Genomic DNA, 16,006 nt, shown 5'->3' on the forward strand with positions numbered 1-16,006 from the left:
CAGGAGAAACCCCGAAGATGACAGAAGGAGCTGCGTGCCCTGGCTTGTGTGTGCATGGATTCCAGCCATGGAGGAAGGTGATTTATTATTGTGATGGTGGCAGGAGCTGTGATGCCTCAGCCAAACATAGTGACCACAGACGATGCCACCCGCCCATGTCTGTGCGTGCCAAGGTGCAGGTGGTACCGAGGTTTAGCTGGTACGTCCCGTAGGGAGGAGAAACGTGCTTGCAAACGTTGCAGGGTTGTGCGGGGGAATCTCAGTTTTGCTGAATTCCTACTGCATAAATTGCTTGAATCTGGCTGCTGTAATTAAGTTTCATGTGGAGGACTTCAGGAGTACCTTTGCATATTCATACTTCGATCTTATAGGAAAAAGGGGTCATTTGTGTTAGGGTCTGCAGGTAATGCCATATAGATGTATGGCACAAACTTGACAAAGAATGACTCTCCTATTATCCAAACAATACAGGCTACATTACTGAAGACAGGATTTAAAACTATTTCAGAGCTATAGTAAAAATGTTTAGTATTTTTTATATGTTTCTACACATTCTGTCAGTGGTTTTAGGGAAGCTGAACTGCTACCAATATGGAATTCACTGCTAAGCAAAGCAATGGAAGTGAAACTGGGAAATATCTGCTTGCCCAAGATACAGGGAGAAGAAATGTCTCCTTTCACCTCCCTACAGACTTCACTGGAGTTTTAGGTCAGAGCACACAAACAGAGGTGGGACTCACCTTTTCCCTTCTTCCTAAAGTAAATGCAATGGGATTAAAGGCAGGAAGGGCCAGAACATTGCCAGTATCTCACTGCACCCAGAGAGCTTTGTGGGATTCAGTCCTCTGGCTAAATAAGGAGTCTAAAGGAGCTATAATAAGGCTGGATTACAAAATGAGTATTTCTTATTTCCTCCCCGAGAGCTGCAGTCAAGATCACTTAGAATATTTAGGAAGCTAATCTGTCCATTACGATTACTGAGAGCAGCCTGAAATCTGATTTCTTCCCTTTTTAATAGCAGTCCATCCTGAAAGTGCAGCCCATGTCCTGAGTAGATATGAATCTTCACTTCTGTCCTTAATTGTGGAGGTACGTAGCATCTTTGTTGTGCCACACAGGCAAGCCAGAGAAGAGCAGCAAGAAAAAGGGAGCTGCGATGGGCATGGGAATCCTTCCCCATCCTGCTGTGAGCGGGGCCCGCGACCGGACTTGCCGGGGGAAGACTGATGTTGGTAGGCGAGGAGGAGGATGGACCTCACCCTCCAGAGTCCAGGGAGTTGGGGTTTCAGGGCCAGCATTTACAGTACGCAGCGATGAGCTGCAGGAAGAAATACGTAGCCTTCCTGACTCATTAACACACCCGAAGCTTGCACTTCGCAGGGCACAATTGTGACGCACTTTTATTGCGCTATGGTATATGCACTATTTCAAAACTGTCCGATGATTGGAACTAGGATAAAACTCTCTTGATAATCTGCGATCTCTGGAGATTACGATGGGTTTTTTTTCCTGTTGGTACATACAGGCGTATCTTTCTTGCACCCTTACTCAACTGGGTGATGTCTCTAGGTGTAACTGCAGCAGGTTCAGAAATATCATCCCACTTATTTTCCCAGTGAAAAGTTCGTTTGTGAAATCCTGGTTTGGGAAATAGTCCGATGACTGGGGATTTTGTAATTATATTTGTAATATTGGAAGCCTAATATAGATGTCTCAGATGGCTGTTTTGCTCATCATTCAGTTTTAATGAGTGATAACATATCTGTCAAGCTTCTTTCACTCAACTAGAAAAAGTGGCTAAAATACAGTCTGCTTTTTCAGGTAGCAGAGAATCAAAGCATGGTCATCAAGTAGTCTGTAGATTGTGGATTATAACACAAACCTTATTCAGAGCATAGCATTCAAATACAATTAGGTTTTCTTTTTGAGCAACTCACTACTCCCCTCAAACAAGAAGTAGCGAGGTAATAGCAATGTTGCTAGTTGATAAAATATTTTGACAAGTTTGATGGGATTTGGCGATACAGCATTCAGCTGATGGCATCCTTGCATTACTGAAAAAAAAAACACTTAATTTTTACTTAAAAAAAAAAAAAGGTTGCAGTCCTTGTTCCTCCAGAGAAGAGCCTGGACTTGTGACCCAAAGGTACTGAAAAATCTCTGCTCGTGTGTGTGTGTGCATGGGAAACTGTAATTTCTAAGCCTGTCTCATGATAGCTAAATGTGGTTGGTTTTTTTTTTGGTCGGTAATCCTATCTGTCTCACAGGGGAGAGGAGAAGCCAACTCTATTTATAGTTCAGATTCACTGTCAAATGCTATCTTTCACAACAGCTTTATAAATGGTGCAGGACAGATTCTCAACTGGCACAAGCGAGCAGAAAAAGAGAAGTCGTGCCAGTTCATGTTAGTTGAGAGAGCTAGCGAAATCATCGTGAGGGTCAGACAGCGCTTCAGAAACACTCAGCAGCACTTCGCTGAACCACCGTGACACGCGTCTGGAAGTACGAGCATTACTGTAGATGGCATTTAATCCTGTATCGCTCCTCCGGGGAAGGCAAACAGCCCCTGTATATTTACCCTGCTGCAAAGTCCTGTGCCCTGCGAGTCACCGGGGCCGGTGGAATCCGGCAGAAATGATGAAAGCTACTGGACATGGAGAATACACTTCACGACAGGTAGACTCAGGAGTTAGGCTTCTTACGCCATAACATTTTATAAATTCATCCTAATATGAACTGGTAACGGTCATCCTCTTGTGCTCAGTGGAAAAATGCATATTAGGTGTACAAAACTAAAGTAATACCACGACAGGAGTAGCTTATCTTGGCTTTTAAACACAATAGCTAAATAATACGGTAACATCCTTGAAAGGACTTCGATTACATAGGAACCTAGTGGCAGTTTTACATATAGATAGATGCGGATAGAAGTTCAGAGCCACTGGGTGACCATCTCAGGCTTTTTTCTTCTCCTTCTAAACTACCACGAATAAGACTTGGAGCTCCAGCAGAAAGGAGAGTTAGTTAAGGCAAGTAAAAGAGCTGTGTGGGAGAGGAAGAGAAAAATCACGTCTTGAAAATAGACTTGTGAAATGAGTCTTAGCCAAATGCATGGAAGATTTGAGGTCTGCTTTCCTGCTAGTCATGTCTTGAGTCAAATGAGATAGGACCGGTGGGAAATACTGTGAGCCACATCCCAGTCTAGCCAGCGTCCTTGTGGTTCATCTGCTTTGTCACTCGGCTGTAGGAGCCATCTGTTAACCACAGAAGGTCTCAAAGCAAAGTCTCTTATCTCACAATGCCTTTTTTTTTGATGTGTTGTTTCTCTCCTACTCTGCCGTTGGGACTGGTTGTCTTCTGCCGATGAACTCTTGCTAGTCCCAAGGATGGATGACTGCACATGCTCGTGGTAATGTCTGGAAGCTGATGCATGCAGTACCAAATCCGATGCTTTGCAGTTTGTGAGTCAGACGCATTCATTGTGAGCATTTGGCAGTTTTGTGCTGGGACAGGCCTAACAGCTTCTTCTAGAGCTGTTCTCCATTGGCATAGGAAGTATTGACACCACAAGACCCTGGGACTGGACCTACTGAACAAATCCAGAAGCCAAAGGAGCCCTCTGAAGAGCCGTGACAGTGGTAGATCGGAGCTGCCAACTGCGCACCGCTGCCGGTTTGCTGGCTGTTGGTAGCCACCTGTAGTTATTCAGGCTGGGAGATGCTGTTGTCCCTAGGAGCTGAACATTTAAGTCACATTGAACGTGATTCACAGGGAGAGGAGAAACGTCTCTCTGGTATAGACAACCGATGGTGCAGATACCCACAAATGAAAATGCCATTAATTACCTTTTTGCCTTTGCAAGCATGTATGGATCCAGTGCTCCTCTGCTTTCTTTTCCTACAGGGAAGGTATTGGAACTGCTGCCTCTGTGGGCATCAGTGTCATCTCTTTGGATCTGTTGGGCAGCATCAGCCACTCGGATCCTCCGAGGCCGAGCATAAGTCAGGAGAGTTTTGCCTTGCCTTTCGTTGCCACAAATAAGAAAATAACCTTTTCTTCGAGGATTAAGCTTAGCTGATTCACAGAGGTGTAGCATTTGCAAATAATTAAAACTGGATTTTGGTACAAAAGAGCATAGTTTGCTGCTGTAGTTTTTGAAGCCTTTTCTGTCTTCCCATTTACATTAGGACTGACAAATATCCGTCCATAATCTCTTCAGAACAGTCAGGAATCAGCGCCTGGGCTCGCTTCAAATGTAGCTGTTATTTTCAGCAGGGAGGTTGTCCCCGTGTCATACGGCACTATAAGAAGGGATGATCAGTTTGCCATTTATTCATCTGATCAGTGTTTTAATTGCCTTTATCCATCCTTCTGCATCCATCAGTTGAAGATACAGTGAACTACCTTTCTTTTTCTATGCACAATAAGGCGTTTAAACGTGCAAGTAATTTAATCCACACCTGAAAACACTGGCAGAGAAGTTGCAGGTCAGTCAACTTAAAAATATTAGAAATGCTTTGATTAAGAATCTCTTCTTCCTTGAAGGTAAAATAACTCGTGCATTTAGGCACTAAGAGCTTTTCACATACCATCCTCTCACTCACGCAAAAACTCAGCAAATCAAATGCATACTCGGGCACAGTATCAGACCAGAATTTTAAAGTATTTTTGCTAGTGGAAATCACTCTTTATTTAAAGTGTATGTAGTTCTTCATCTTACTACCCAGTGTCTTCAAAGCTACTGGATTTTATTATCCATGTTAGCTCACTAATTTATTTCCAGCATCTTTCTCAAAATCTGTAAGAATTATTAATTCCTTTTTATATCAAAGAGCATTTTAAAGTATTTTCGTTCGCCTCGCAGTTTGAATGTTGTTGTGTGTGTTTACAAGGGAAAATTCCTTCCTAGTTAATTTGCTTCTCAGGATGGCTTCTCAAGGTTCAGAGCTCGATTTCTCACGGACCAGAAGAAAGGAGGAGGGTATCGTGTTGCTAAGACGTGCCAGGCTTTGCAATGCTGAGCACTCTTGTCTCTTGGCGATTAGCGTTCAGCCCCTAGCACCTCCTATCTGGTAAAGATGGGATTCAAGTAAATTATTAACTGTCGGTTACAGTGGCTTGGTTTGCACAACATTTGATATTAAAACTGGCCCTTAAACTATCTGTGTGCTTTGGAGCAAGACAAGGAACTAAATTTAGCCAGTCCTGGCTGCAAGGTGAGCATAGCTGTGCGTCCTGCCTGTGGCACTCGCCGCGACCCACTCTCCTCTTCAGTTTACAAAGAGGGGAGCTTCTTGTTGGTTTTCAGACTTTTTGAATGACATTGGGCAGGTTAATGATCTTGTGATTATGTAGACATAAAAGTGCACCGCTGCCTTGCTTCTTATGCTTTTTTGGTTGTGGATAAATGCTGCTCAGCAGGGCAAGCAGCTACTCAGTTTAGCAAAAGAGCTGCAAAAATAAAAAGGACGTCGAAGTTCTTATCTACTTTTTAGTATTTAAGCCTCTAAAGTAACTGGATACCAGCTTTCAAGTTTTTCTTCTAACCCTTATGTCTAGAAACTTGATGCTTTTTTAGAATAAAGAGAGTCAGAAGTCTCACTCCAGGCACTGGAGAGACTCCAGCCACCAATATCGGGTGACCTGCATTAGGAACGGGGCCTTCAGCATTGCTGACTTTCAGTGTTTTTCTAGATAGCAGCAGCAGGGTAGCAAAAAGGACTTACGCCAGCTCTGTGTCACCAAGGAGTCTTCCCTGATCCAGTCCAACAAGCTCCACAACGCATCTGAAGAGGACTAAGTCACCTTCCTGGCTGCATTCTGATCATATCTCCAAACGTTACAGGTTGTCAGACTAGATTAGATTTGTATCTTCTTGTCTGCGAGGGTAATTTGGTTCATTAATTTCCCTCTCTGCCAAAAAGAGCTAATTTAATACTTGAATTTTAAAGATGCAGAGCTCTTGAATGGGTAAATTTTGAGATAATTTCAGCACAGTACTGAAAATACGGGGGTTTATCCTAGAACAGACATAATGAGGTATTACTGACTCTGACATTTCAGGAAACGATTTGTAAAAGAAAAATTCCTTTCAGCATTCGCTATAGTTATCAGTGATGAAGTGACAACCGAAAAAGCAACATAAGAGTCTCCTGCTGCAGCCTTTCCGAGCAAGAAAAGGTGTTGCCTGTGGGGTCAAGTCAGAGCAATGCTGCACACACGATGAAGAAAAATCACGCAGAAAAGAAGAGACTTCTTTCAGGACAATTATCTGCATTTTTATAACTCGGGTGTTGTTTTTCTGTTTCTCCAGCAATGCAATCGGTCCCCTCGTCGCGCTCTGGCTTATCTACGAGCAAGGTGGTGTAATGCAAGAAGCGTCGACTCCCATCTGGCTGCTGTTTTATGGAGGTGTTGGGATCTGTGTGGGTCTCTGGGTCTGGGGTAGAAGAGTTATCCAGACCATGGGTAAAGACCTCACTCCAATCACACCATCAAGGTAGGTGCACAGTTGTCATTATGGTTGTGTGAACTTTGTGCATGAACCAATCTGAGAAATTGCTGCTCTGGTATTTTGTTTGTAATGCAGTTTGCTGGATTTGCTGTGCTTTGATTTTAATGATAACCTGGCTTCGACTTCTCCGTCTTTTGGAAAAATGAAAGAAAAAAGAGGAAAAGGAGAGAAAGAAAGAATGAGAAAAAGAAAGAGAGAAAGGGGAAAAAAGATAACCCTGTGAACTGATACTGAATGCGTTTGAGGCATAGAGGTGTACGTGAACCGAGTCTTCTGCTGATGACCTAATTAACGTGGCAGAGGGTGCATTTGGAAATGTCAAGATTACAGTGGCTTTCCCAGTGCGCTTCAGACTATTAAAACCATAGGTATTTATTACAGTAATTTTCATCCTTAATGCATATTCGACCTCTGCTGATACTTAACCAAATTACTAATTAGGCATGATTCACCGCAGCGTAGAGTAGTAAAAGTCCCTGACGCAATGAGCCGCGCAGCCGGGTTGCTACAGATGACTTGCCTGTGCCGTTCTCATTATTCAGCCCTTCCTTGTTCTCTTAACTTATTCCTATGACAAAAATCGGTTGGAGATAAAACAGTCGAAAGAAGAAACGGGTAAGACTTTGGCACGCTGCACAGTATCAGTCCGAGCTGATGCAAAGAGTGATTGTGAAGTGTTTTCTTATGCTTCCCGCAGTGGATTCACTATTGAGTTGGCTTCGGCGTTCACAGTTGTGGTAGCTTCCAATGTTGGACTTCCTGTCAGTACTACACACTGCAAGGTATGCCTTTGCCCAGCGACTGCAGTCAAGGCAGTCTGGACTATTCATCTTAAAATTGTGTCCCTCGAGCCAGCGGATAATGGCACGGCAAGGGGAAAACAGCCGCTCACGGAGGACGGTTAGGAGGAGGTGCGTCAGCGCGTCTCAGGCGTGCCAGCGACATTGGAAAATAATCAGGCTCCCAAAAAAATGCATTGGAGTTGTCGCAGTAAAGTCGCTACAATCGGGCACAGCGTGAACTCCATAGCTGTGGTTAAAGAAAAACAGCACGTACAAAAAAAAAGGTGACCTCAATTTTAAAGCAAACGATTGCAAGCAAGAACCTGGTTTCCTCCGACGGTGCCATTTGAACCTGGTCGGGTAGCATTTCTCCCTTGTTCAGAGGCTGCGCACCATTCATCATTTATACTTCACTTTCTTGATAAGTGCATGGCATGGGATTTCCTGCGTATAACTCTTTTACTACAGGTTTTCCATCTGTCTTTTTTTTTTTTTTTTTATTTCTTCACAGTGGATTTTGCATTGAAGTAATGTGTGCGCTAACGGTACTTGTAGCCTCAAATGTGGGTATTCCAATAAGCTCCACCCATTGCAAGGTATTGGAGTTTGCAGTGATCACATCAGTAAATCACATCACTAGGACAAACCATAACAAAATACAAGAGATACCGATTGTTGCAGATTGCCTTCACTATGTGATGCGCTGTGCAGACAGCGATCGCAAAATAACGAGGACCGCTTTTAAAGCTGATACGGCTAAGCAAAGTCAGCGTTATAAGTAATTGCACAAAAGTCTGGAATGTCTTTCACCCTTCCGTGATCGTATTGAACTAATATAGATATATTAAAATAATGTAGACTCATAGTTTGTGTGATGTCGGTTACGTGTATTTTAGAGCCACCTGTATGAAAAACACTGCTACATCATTAAGCTAATATTTTAATGTCTCTCTTCTTTTAAACCAACTTGTCCTCACTTTTGTGCATTATAATATGGAATCCAGCTCTTGTAATTAGTTCTTTGAACAAGGTTGTTGACTTTTTTCTTAAAAAAAAAAAAAAAAAAAGACCAGTTTGAAGTATAGATATAGGCTGGGTCATGAGCAGAATTCAATTGTGTCGTATGATACGCTGTGTGAGAAGACATTTATATTGCTTGTAGGCAACAGGGAGCATGTGGACATGTACACTGCTGGAAGAACACAGTGGGAATTTGGAATTTTGTTCCCCAGGAAATTCCCAACTCAAATATCCCGTCTTTCTTTCCTTTGCTTCCCCATGGACTCCCAAGCTCTTGGACACGCAGAGCTGCCTGTATCCCTCACCCTCTGGCAAGGCGTGGGGAAGCCCCTCCAAAATCAGAGACCCCAGAGCAGCAAAGCCCCTCTGCTTCAGGACATACCACCAAGCCCTGCAAGAGCCAGATCCTGCAGGATTCACTGCTGCACCCCGGGGACCTTGGAGCCCTTCCAGCTCTGGCTGGGGCTGGGGCAGGCGGGTTTTCAGGGCTAACTGCTCCCCGGCATGGCAGGTGGGCTGGCAAGAAGCTGGGTATCCTTGCCTGATTGACATTGACCTGGTTTCCAGTGAAAGAGTCGATGAAATCCACACATCCTGCAAAATGCCCCAAGTTGGGTCAATTGGCCTTTCTCTAGTGAAAACCATTTCTTCAGAAAGCCTCTCTCTATTGCAAAATCATTTCTTTCTTCTGCTGTAGAGCTCTTTGAGAAGCAGCCAAGACTGAGCTGCTGTGAAAGGCTGTTCAGATTTCCTGGCGTTGGCTGAGCTCTGGTCCCTCTGAATCAAGCAGGGAGGGGAAAAAATAATAACAATGTGATGAACTTCTAAAAATGCTAGCCTGAAGTCACCTCCCTTTAAGCTGACTGGTACATCAAATGCGTGATGAAGAATTTGCCAGGGAGAATAATACAGCTTTGATTATCCCAGTTGCGTGCCTGAAGCATTTCTAGCCAACTGTCGTAGAAGAGAAAATACACTTTGGTGCAGACAAATAGACTGAATTTAAAAAGAAAACATCTTGGAAGCCATAAGCTAATGAGAGGGCAGCATTAGGAGGTATTAATTGACTCAACGCAGTTAAAAGCTTGGTCTTTCCTAACTGCAGAGCAAAATAATTATTTTTAAAAAAATACTTCCATAAAAGCAGTTAATGTGGTTAGTCTGTGTCTGCTCCCTGTAGTTTGCTGTATCTCATTAGATGGATCATTCTTAATGGGAAGATCCACTTCCCAATAGGATTAGACTGTTCCAGGATGTCACGTTATTGTAACTGACTCTGTGTTTCAGCAAAATGAGATCCTGAGTTGAAAGATCCAAAGTGGTCAACGCAAGGCAAAGCAAACACTTGTAACAGATGTATTCCTTGTTTTCTTCGAGGGCCCAATGAGGAGTAGAACAACTATTACATATCATTTACTCCGTGGGAAAATGACTCTCCGAAAGTGCTGTCAGCTGTTGAGACAGAAATGCCATCTTAAAAATCAGCAGAAAAATTATTTTGCCCTAGAAATCAAAAAGGAAATGGGTTCGAGGTGAGCCTAGTCCTAAGCCTCTAGCATCAGGGAGTGGGAATTATTCTTTACCCAACGTTTGGTCCACAGCAAAATAGCGTTTGCTAAAGTGGAGCCCGGCCAAAGGGGTGTCAGTCAACTGAACGGGCAGCAACTGGATAAACAGATGGCAAAGAAGGAGCAGCGTGAAACATCTTAGGTGGAGGGAGACCTTTTTGAGGTGAAACCATAGACGATAATGACAAATGGAGACCAAGCATGAAGGGAAGCTGCGAGCAGCAGTTTTCAGGTCTTGGAGCAGATGTGGTGGCAAACTGGAGATTGGTAGCAGGAAGAGAAGCATTAGCTTCTGAGAAAGACTTGTCAAGCCCTCTCAGATCAGGAGTTGCATTCGGTCCTAAATCAGAAGCTTTGGTCTACATGAAGTAGCCACCACCCGATATGCCTGTCCTAAATTGACAGCCTAGCAGCTTTTCCACGCTCGGTGCCTGCTGAGAGCCTGAACTGCACCTTCATCCTTGCCAGAAGTCAAAGGGGAGAGGAGAGTCCCTCTGAAAGCCTCCGAGTCAAGAGGGCCTGAGGGAAAGACCTGACCTTTTGAGTCTCCGAAGGAATTTGTGAGTCTGAACACGGTAGCCACGTTGCTCTGCCTGCACCCGTTCAACCGCCCTTGGCGTTTAGCACCGAAAAGCCCGTGCGGTGCGAACGTGTACCTTGCGTTTCTGCCGCCCGCGTAGGCAAAGGAGCATATTGAATCTTACACATAGGGCCTCTCATTTAATCTAAGATATGAGATGTAGGAATAAACAGGCATTTCTCAGCTGTAACAGACTGAACGCATTCACATACGACTAAAATTAGAGTGCAGGAATGAAATGCTTTTTCTGTGCAAAAGCGACTTTGCTGAGGTCATACTGTCAGCTCCGTTTTGCTATTATGATTTTGGGGTTTTGAAAAATATCCTCTGTGTTGCTATGATGGAATTACCATGTTCTGTGTGTTACTATGATATGCCATTGCACAGTAACAAGAGAGCCAAAAGCATTTCGGTAATGCTGTTAAGCAGAGCATACTGAAGGCAAACTGCACTGGTCTCAAACCAATCTCAAAGTAGATATCATCTGAAATTCTGCAGATGGTGTAGTGTCCCTACACCCAAGTTTTAGCTACTCTCCTAACCTCTAGTCCATCAAAATCACTATTAATAAACTAAACTTTAATAATGTTTAAAACAGATTACCAATGCCATCATTGCTGATACCTTTTAAATTTCAGGACGGACTCAGACTATCGTACGTAGACTGCAGGCTCGCTCAATAAGCAATGCTGGTTGTCGCAAGCATGACAGACGGATGCTAAGGATGTGCAAAATGTAAAGCAGAGCCTAACAGCTGAGCTGCTGAAAAACCAAACACTGTTTCCTTGAGTTAATGCTTTGATATAGTCAGGAGTATGGGGTTCGTCTTAGTTGGGCCCCTCCTAAATATACTTACAACTCCTACATACTGAATAGCATATTGTCCACTCAAGGGGTATTCAGATTAAATATTATCTAACAGATTTCCTTATTGGATCAAGCTTTAGACCAAGGCCCTTCCAGTCCTAGAATACCAAGTTTAGTTTTCCCTTGTTCTGTCACAGGCACTTTTGCGAGTCACTTCCCTGGAGTTACAGGGTCTTCCATAAAGAACTCTTTCCTCCAAAAAGAAATGTTAAGCAGTAGTTAGAAGTTAAACAGGTGTTAACAAAAGATGCGGATTCAGTATCCCCATCCTCTCTCTCCCTGCTTCCCTGTCTTCCCAGCATTTATCATTTTCCTGGCTCCGCACACGGGGAGCAGCCCATCTTCTAATCTATAGGCAGGGACTGATACTCCCAGTAAGAAAACAAGCAGGGAAGGGGAGGCAGGGATGGCATTTCAGGGGGCACAAGCCCAGCTGTGTCTTGGAGTTTCCTTTTTTTCAAAACAGGACATTCCTTCCACATTTCTTGCTGCTTTACTGTGTGCTTTGAATAGACTTGCACTGATTTACACGTTTGTGTTAACGGCACGGAGGGCCATTGCCAGGGCAGAAAGACGACGCAGTGTTTCTGAAGTGTTTGCATCATTTTTCACTGGAAATGTTTTTCTCAGTCCAGGTCTTTCTTAAAATATAATACGCTGGGTTTATACCACAGCTTATTAACTGAAAAAATACATTTGAAGGATAAAAAGGTTGTAGCTTTGCCCATGCCGCGGTATGCTTTGTCTTCAAAAACACTGACCTACTCAGCTGCCCTGGTAGCAATGCCTTCGAAGGGTATTTTGGTGGTTTAGCCATTGCCCACCTGAAGCCAGCCCTCTTGATGTCCGTGCAATTTGCATGCCCCATAGCATCAGGCTGATGTCTTTGGCCGCAGGGAGGATTTTAGCTCTGGCTGCTTTGCTTGGCTGGCTGGTCCAAAAGGGCTGGTTTTCCTGGGTGGGCTCGGGCTGATCAGTTTGGCGTAGGGCAGATGTACAGGGTCTAACCTTGCACTCTCTGTCTGCCCCTTGCCAAGTTACCATCAGCTGCTTACATTGCCGCTGCTGTCCTGTTTATAGCCCAAATTATTGAAATATATAGCTGCTGTTTGGAGTCAGCTCCCTACGCCAGGCTATAAGCTAAAAAAATGCAGAGTTTCAGCAGCTGCTGGGTGAGCAGGTAGGACATCCCACACCAGCAAGAGGACAGGCAGGTGGGACTGTGCCCCCTGCCCCATGCCACACTCTCCGGCAGAGCCTTCAAAACAACTTTCCCGGTGTTTCAATGATTTAGACCACAGCGTGGCCAGACTCGGTGGACGCTTGCGCTCTCCCCTACAGACCGAGTCAGGCGCTGGGCTGCCTCAGTTGCGCTTGTGACTGATCCCGGAGCTAGCAGGGCAGAGAAAACCCACAAACGTATTTATTGTCCTTTGGCTGACCCTGAGACCCATGAAAAACAGGAGATCATTGAAAAATAAAGGTTAAAGCAACCTGGAAGTGTCGCCCTCCTGCCACCCCAGCAGAACAGAGCCATCGTCATCATCAGGGGCTCCTTTATCTCAGAGCATCGCTTGGTATCAGCTGACTGGCATTGGTGTGGCCGTGGGCATGTTACGGGTGCTGGGACCTACCCCTCACATCTTGTCTCCATCTCTCTTCCCCACGCTTTCAAGGTCGGCTCCGTGGTGGCCGTCGGCTGGATCCGCTCCAAGAAAGCCGTGGACTGGCGCCTTTTCCGCAACATCTTCCTGGCGTGGTTTGTGACTGTGCCAGTGGCCGGCTTGTTCAGTGCCGGGGTGATGGCGCTGCTGATGTACGGGATCCTGCCTTACATCTGAAGAGCCTCCTCCGCTGGGAAAAGGGGAAACGGCCAAGCTACTACCGAGGGGAGAAGCGTTCCCGTGAAAGAACCGGTCGGAGAGGATCCATCTTCCATATCTAACTTCTTATCTACTGTACATAACAATGTGTCATATTGGTGACATGGTGATGTGGTGCCATTTCTTATATATTAAAGAAATATATATGCATATAGTAGGTAACAATACCTAAGTTATATTATCAGTGGGGTGAAAATAATTGCCTAGAATTTAATATTTAGTAAAAATTTGTACATAGTGTATCATTTTGGTGGCAATTTTTTAATCTTTTGAAGAAGAGTATGGATTAGGAAATGTTTCTCGTCCATTTGATATAAGAAGAAGCGAGGTACAGGACTGCGTAACACATGAATTTTTTTTTAAAGCTATTAAGATACTGGAACAAAATAAAATGTGCAGAAGTGCTTTTCATAAAATAACTTTGTTCATATCATATTGATCTTTGTGTACCATAGCGTGATGGTTATGGCTGTGTAAATACTTACAAACAGTAACTTTTAAATGGTGCATTTCCCTTATATATTTTGGATAAGAAAGTTTAGGAAGTACCAAAGAAGCAGGGGAATAGCTTGCCGATATTATGTTGTTGTCTACACGTGTGGGCGTGTGTTGTGTTTCCCCACCTCTAATTCAACGTTGTTTTCACCAAGCTCCCGCCAGCGAGGCTGGGATAGTACTGCTCATGTCTTAACGTATCTTTAAAAAAAAGAAAAAAAAGCGCACACACAAAAGTTAGTTCTTGCTGCTTAGTAGGCAGACCACGGCTCTCCATATTAGCTGGTAGTAGACCGACTTCATTTTGTGGGTTGAATTTGAAGTCTCTCACTGCTCACCTTCTACCTTTCCCAAGTCCCAGCTCCCGGTTGCCCTGCTATCAATTCCCGTGGGAGAACAGACCGTCAGGCTCCCCTTTTTCTCTCCATCCAGCCATGACCACACACTCTCAGGTACAGGAGCGGGACCGCGGGGTGCACCGCACCCCCATGTACCGAAGCGAAGGGCAGCAGCGGGTAGGAAACGGGCTTAGCCCTGGTTTTGTGGTTGAACGTACGGGCGCCCGCGGGAGTGCTGACCGGCGCAGGGGCCGGCGTGAGGAGCAAGGCGAGGAGGATGCGAAGAGGGTCCCACCCCAATGCCCGCCACCCTCCCGCCATGCTGCCGACAGCAAGGAGGGGACAGGAACCTGGCCTGGCGTGGATGGAGGTTGCGTGGTAACCAGCGTTTGGGATGAGATTTTTATTTTTTTTTCACGGCAGCTCAGGGGGAAATGGCTAGCTACATTCCCTGCACAGCTTTGGAAAGCACATTTGGGTGAAGGTTACTGTTTTGTGGGTGGGAGACAAAGGGCAAGGGGTGCCCGGAGGAGGTTGGGAATCTATTACTGTTTAAATGCTGCTAAAATTTTGATAAAAATGTTCTTGGTACTCCATTGTGACTTTTCCATTGGTCATTCACACTAAATTTATAATAAAAAGATAAACAGCCCCTATCACTGTTTGCCTCTTGGGTTTTTCGAGCGTTACTCAGCCGTAACGGGAAGGCTCCAGAGGCAGCTAAAACCTACGCCTTGGCATCCACCGCCTTTTGTTCTTTGTCCGCCGGGGTCGGCGGGGATGAAACCACGCTCTGTGTGATGCTGACAAAAACCTCCCTTTTCTTCCTGCCGTCCCGACGGCCCCAGCACCCAGCCCTCGCTCTGCCCGGGGCTTGGCTGACGGGTGTCTCCTCGGCCAGGTTTGGGAGCTCGGGGGCTGCTTTGGATGCATTCACCGGGCACTCGCTGGCACCAACTGCCCCCCCTAACCCTAACCCTCCTTTCTGGGGCTCTGTAAGCATCCCCATCGCTGCGGCACCGTGGCACTCGGTTTCCAACCCTTCTGAAACCCTACAGCTGTGGTATAAATAGCGCTGGCAAAGGGGTGGGAACGATGAGCAGCGGTTAAGTGATCAGAGCAGCCAAGAAATGCACGAAGACAATTTGGGACCTGCGGAAAAGGGTGGAAGGACTCACCCTCTCTTAGCACTTCCATAAACAAATGCCTGCCCCGTGCCCCAGCAATTTGCCACCTTGTTTTATCTCCAGAGCCAAACCAGACTCCTCTTACTCCACCGGCAGGGACCCAGCTGCAGCCCTCCCAGATGTGATAATCCCTCAACACACACATTTATGAATAAAACGCTTACAAGAGAAATGGCCGGCAAGGAAGTATCTCCAAAATATCCCCGCCCCCAAATACAATAACCTTTAATCTGGAGGGAGATGGAAACCCCAAAGTGACTTTCTCCATGCCACAGAGGTCCTTTGCCACCCCAGGGAAGTAGAATCGCCGTAGGGGAAGCACAGCTGGTGAAATGCCCTGCAAATATGAGCACGGTTAAAACGTCCTTTACCCAGGCAGCAATCAAAATAGGTACAGGTCTATTTTCAGAGCAAGAAACTTTTTTTTTTTTTTAATTTTATTTTTTATTTTTGCAGCAGCTTGAAGGCTCAGTAGGGCACGAGAGCCAAGCCCCATTTCGCAAGCAGATGCTGATGGACCTCAACGAAGACATGGGATGCTTTGCACCCCGCGGGGCTGCCCTGTCCCCCCCCCAGTGCTATGGCAGAGGTTTTCCCCCCGCAGTTCCCGGCCATGGCCCTGGTCATGGTCACCGTTGGGCAGACCTTGGGGAGGAGCCTGCGCCGGCTGCTGGGTGCTCACCTTTGCCGAAAGGTGAGGGCAAGAAACGGGTCAAGAGGTAAGAGAGACAGAAGCCTGATGAAAATATTTATTACAAGTAAAATTCTTTTA

General features: G+C 45.3%; 1 protein-coding gene across 1 annotated transcript in view; it reads left to right on the forward strand.

The window, feature by feature from the left end:
• SLC20A2 (solute carrier family 20 (phosphate transporter), member 2) overlaps positions 1-14,181 on the forward strand; it is a 32,845-nt gene extending 18,664 nt beyond the window's left edge. The window contains exons 8-10 of the mRNA XM_009698415.1: positions 6,314-6,499; positions 7,212-7,296; positions 13,008-14,181. Of these exons, the coding sequence (XP_009696717.1) occupies positions 6,314-6,499; positions 7,212-7,296; positions 13,008-13,172 (436 nt within the window). The 3' untranslated portion in view covers positions 13,173-14,181. The remainder of the gene's footprint in view (positions 1-6,313; positions 6,500-7,211; positions 7,297-13,007) is intronic.
• Positions 14,182-16,006: the final 1,825 nt, after the last annotated feature.

Source organism: Cariama cristata, unplaced genomic scaffold (genome assembly GCF_000690535.1).
Source record: "Cariama cristata isolate BGI_N322 unplaced genomic scaffold, ASM69053v1 scaffold23570, whole genome shotgun sequence".
In the NCBI taxonomy this organism is placed as follows: Eukaryota; Metazoa; Chordata; class Aves; order Cariamiformes; family Cariamidae; genus Cariama; species Cariama cristata.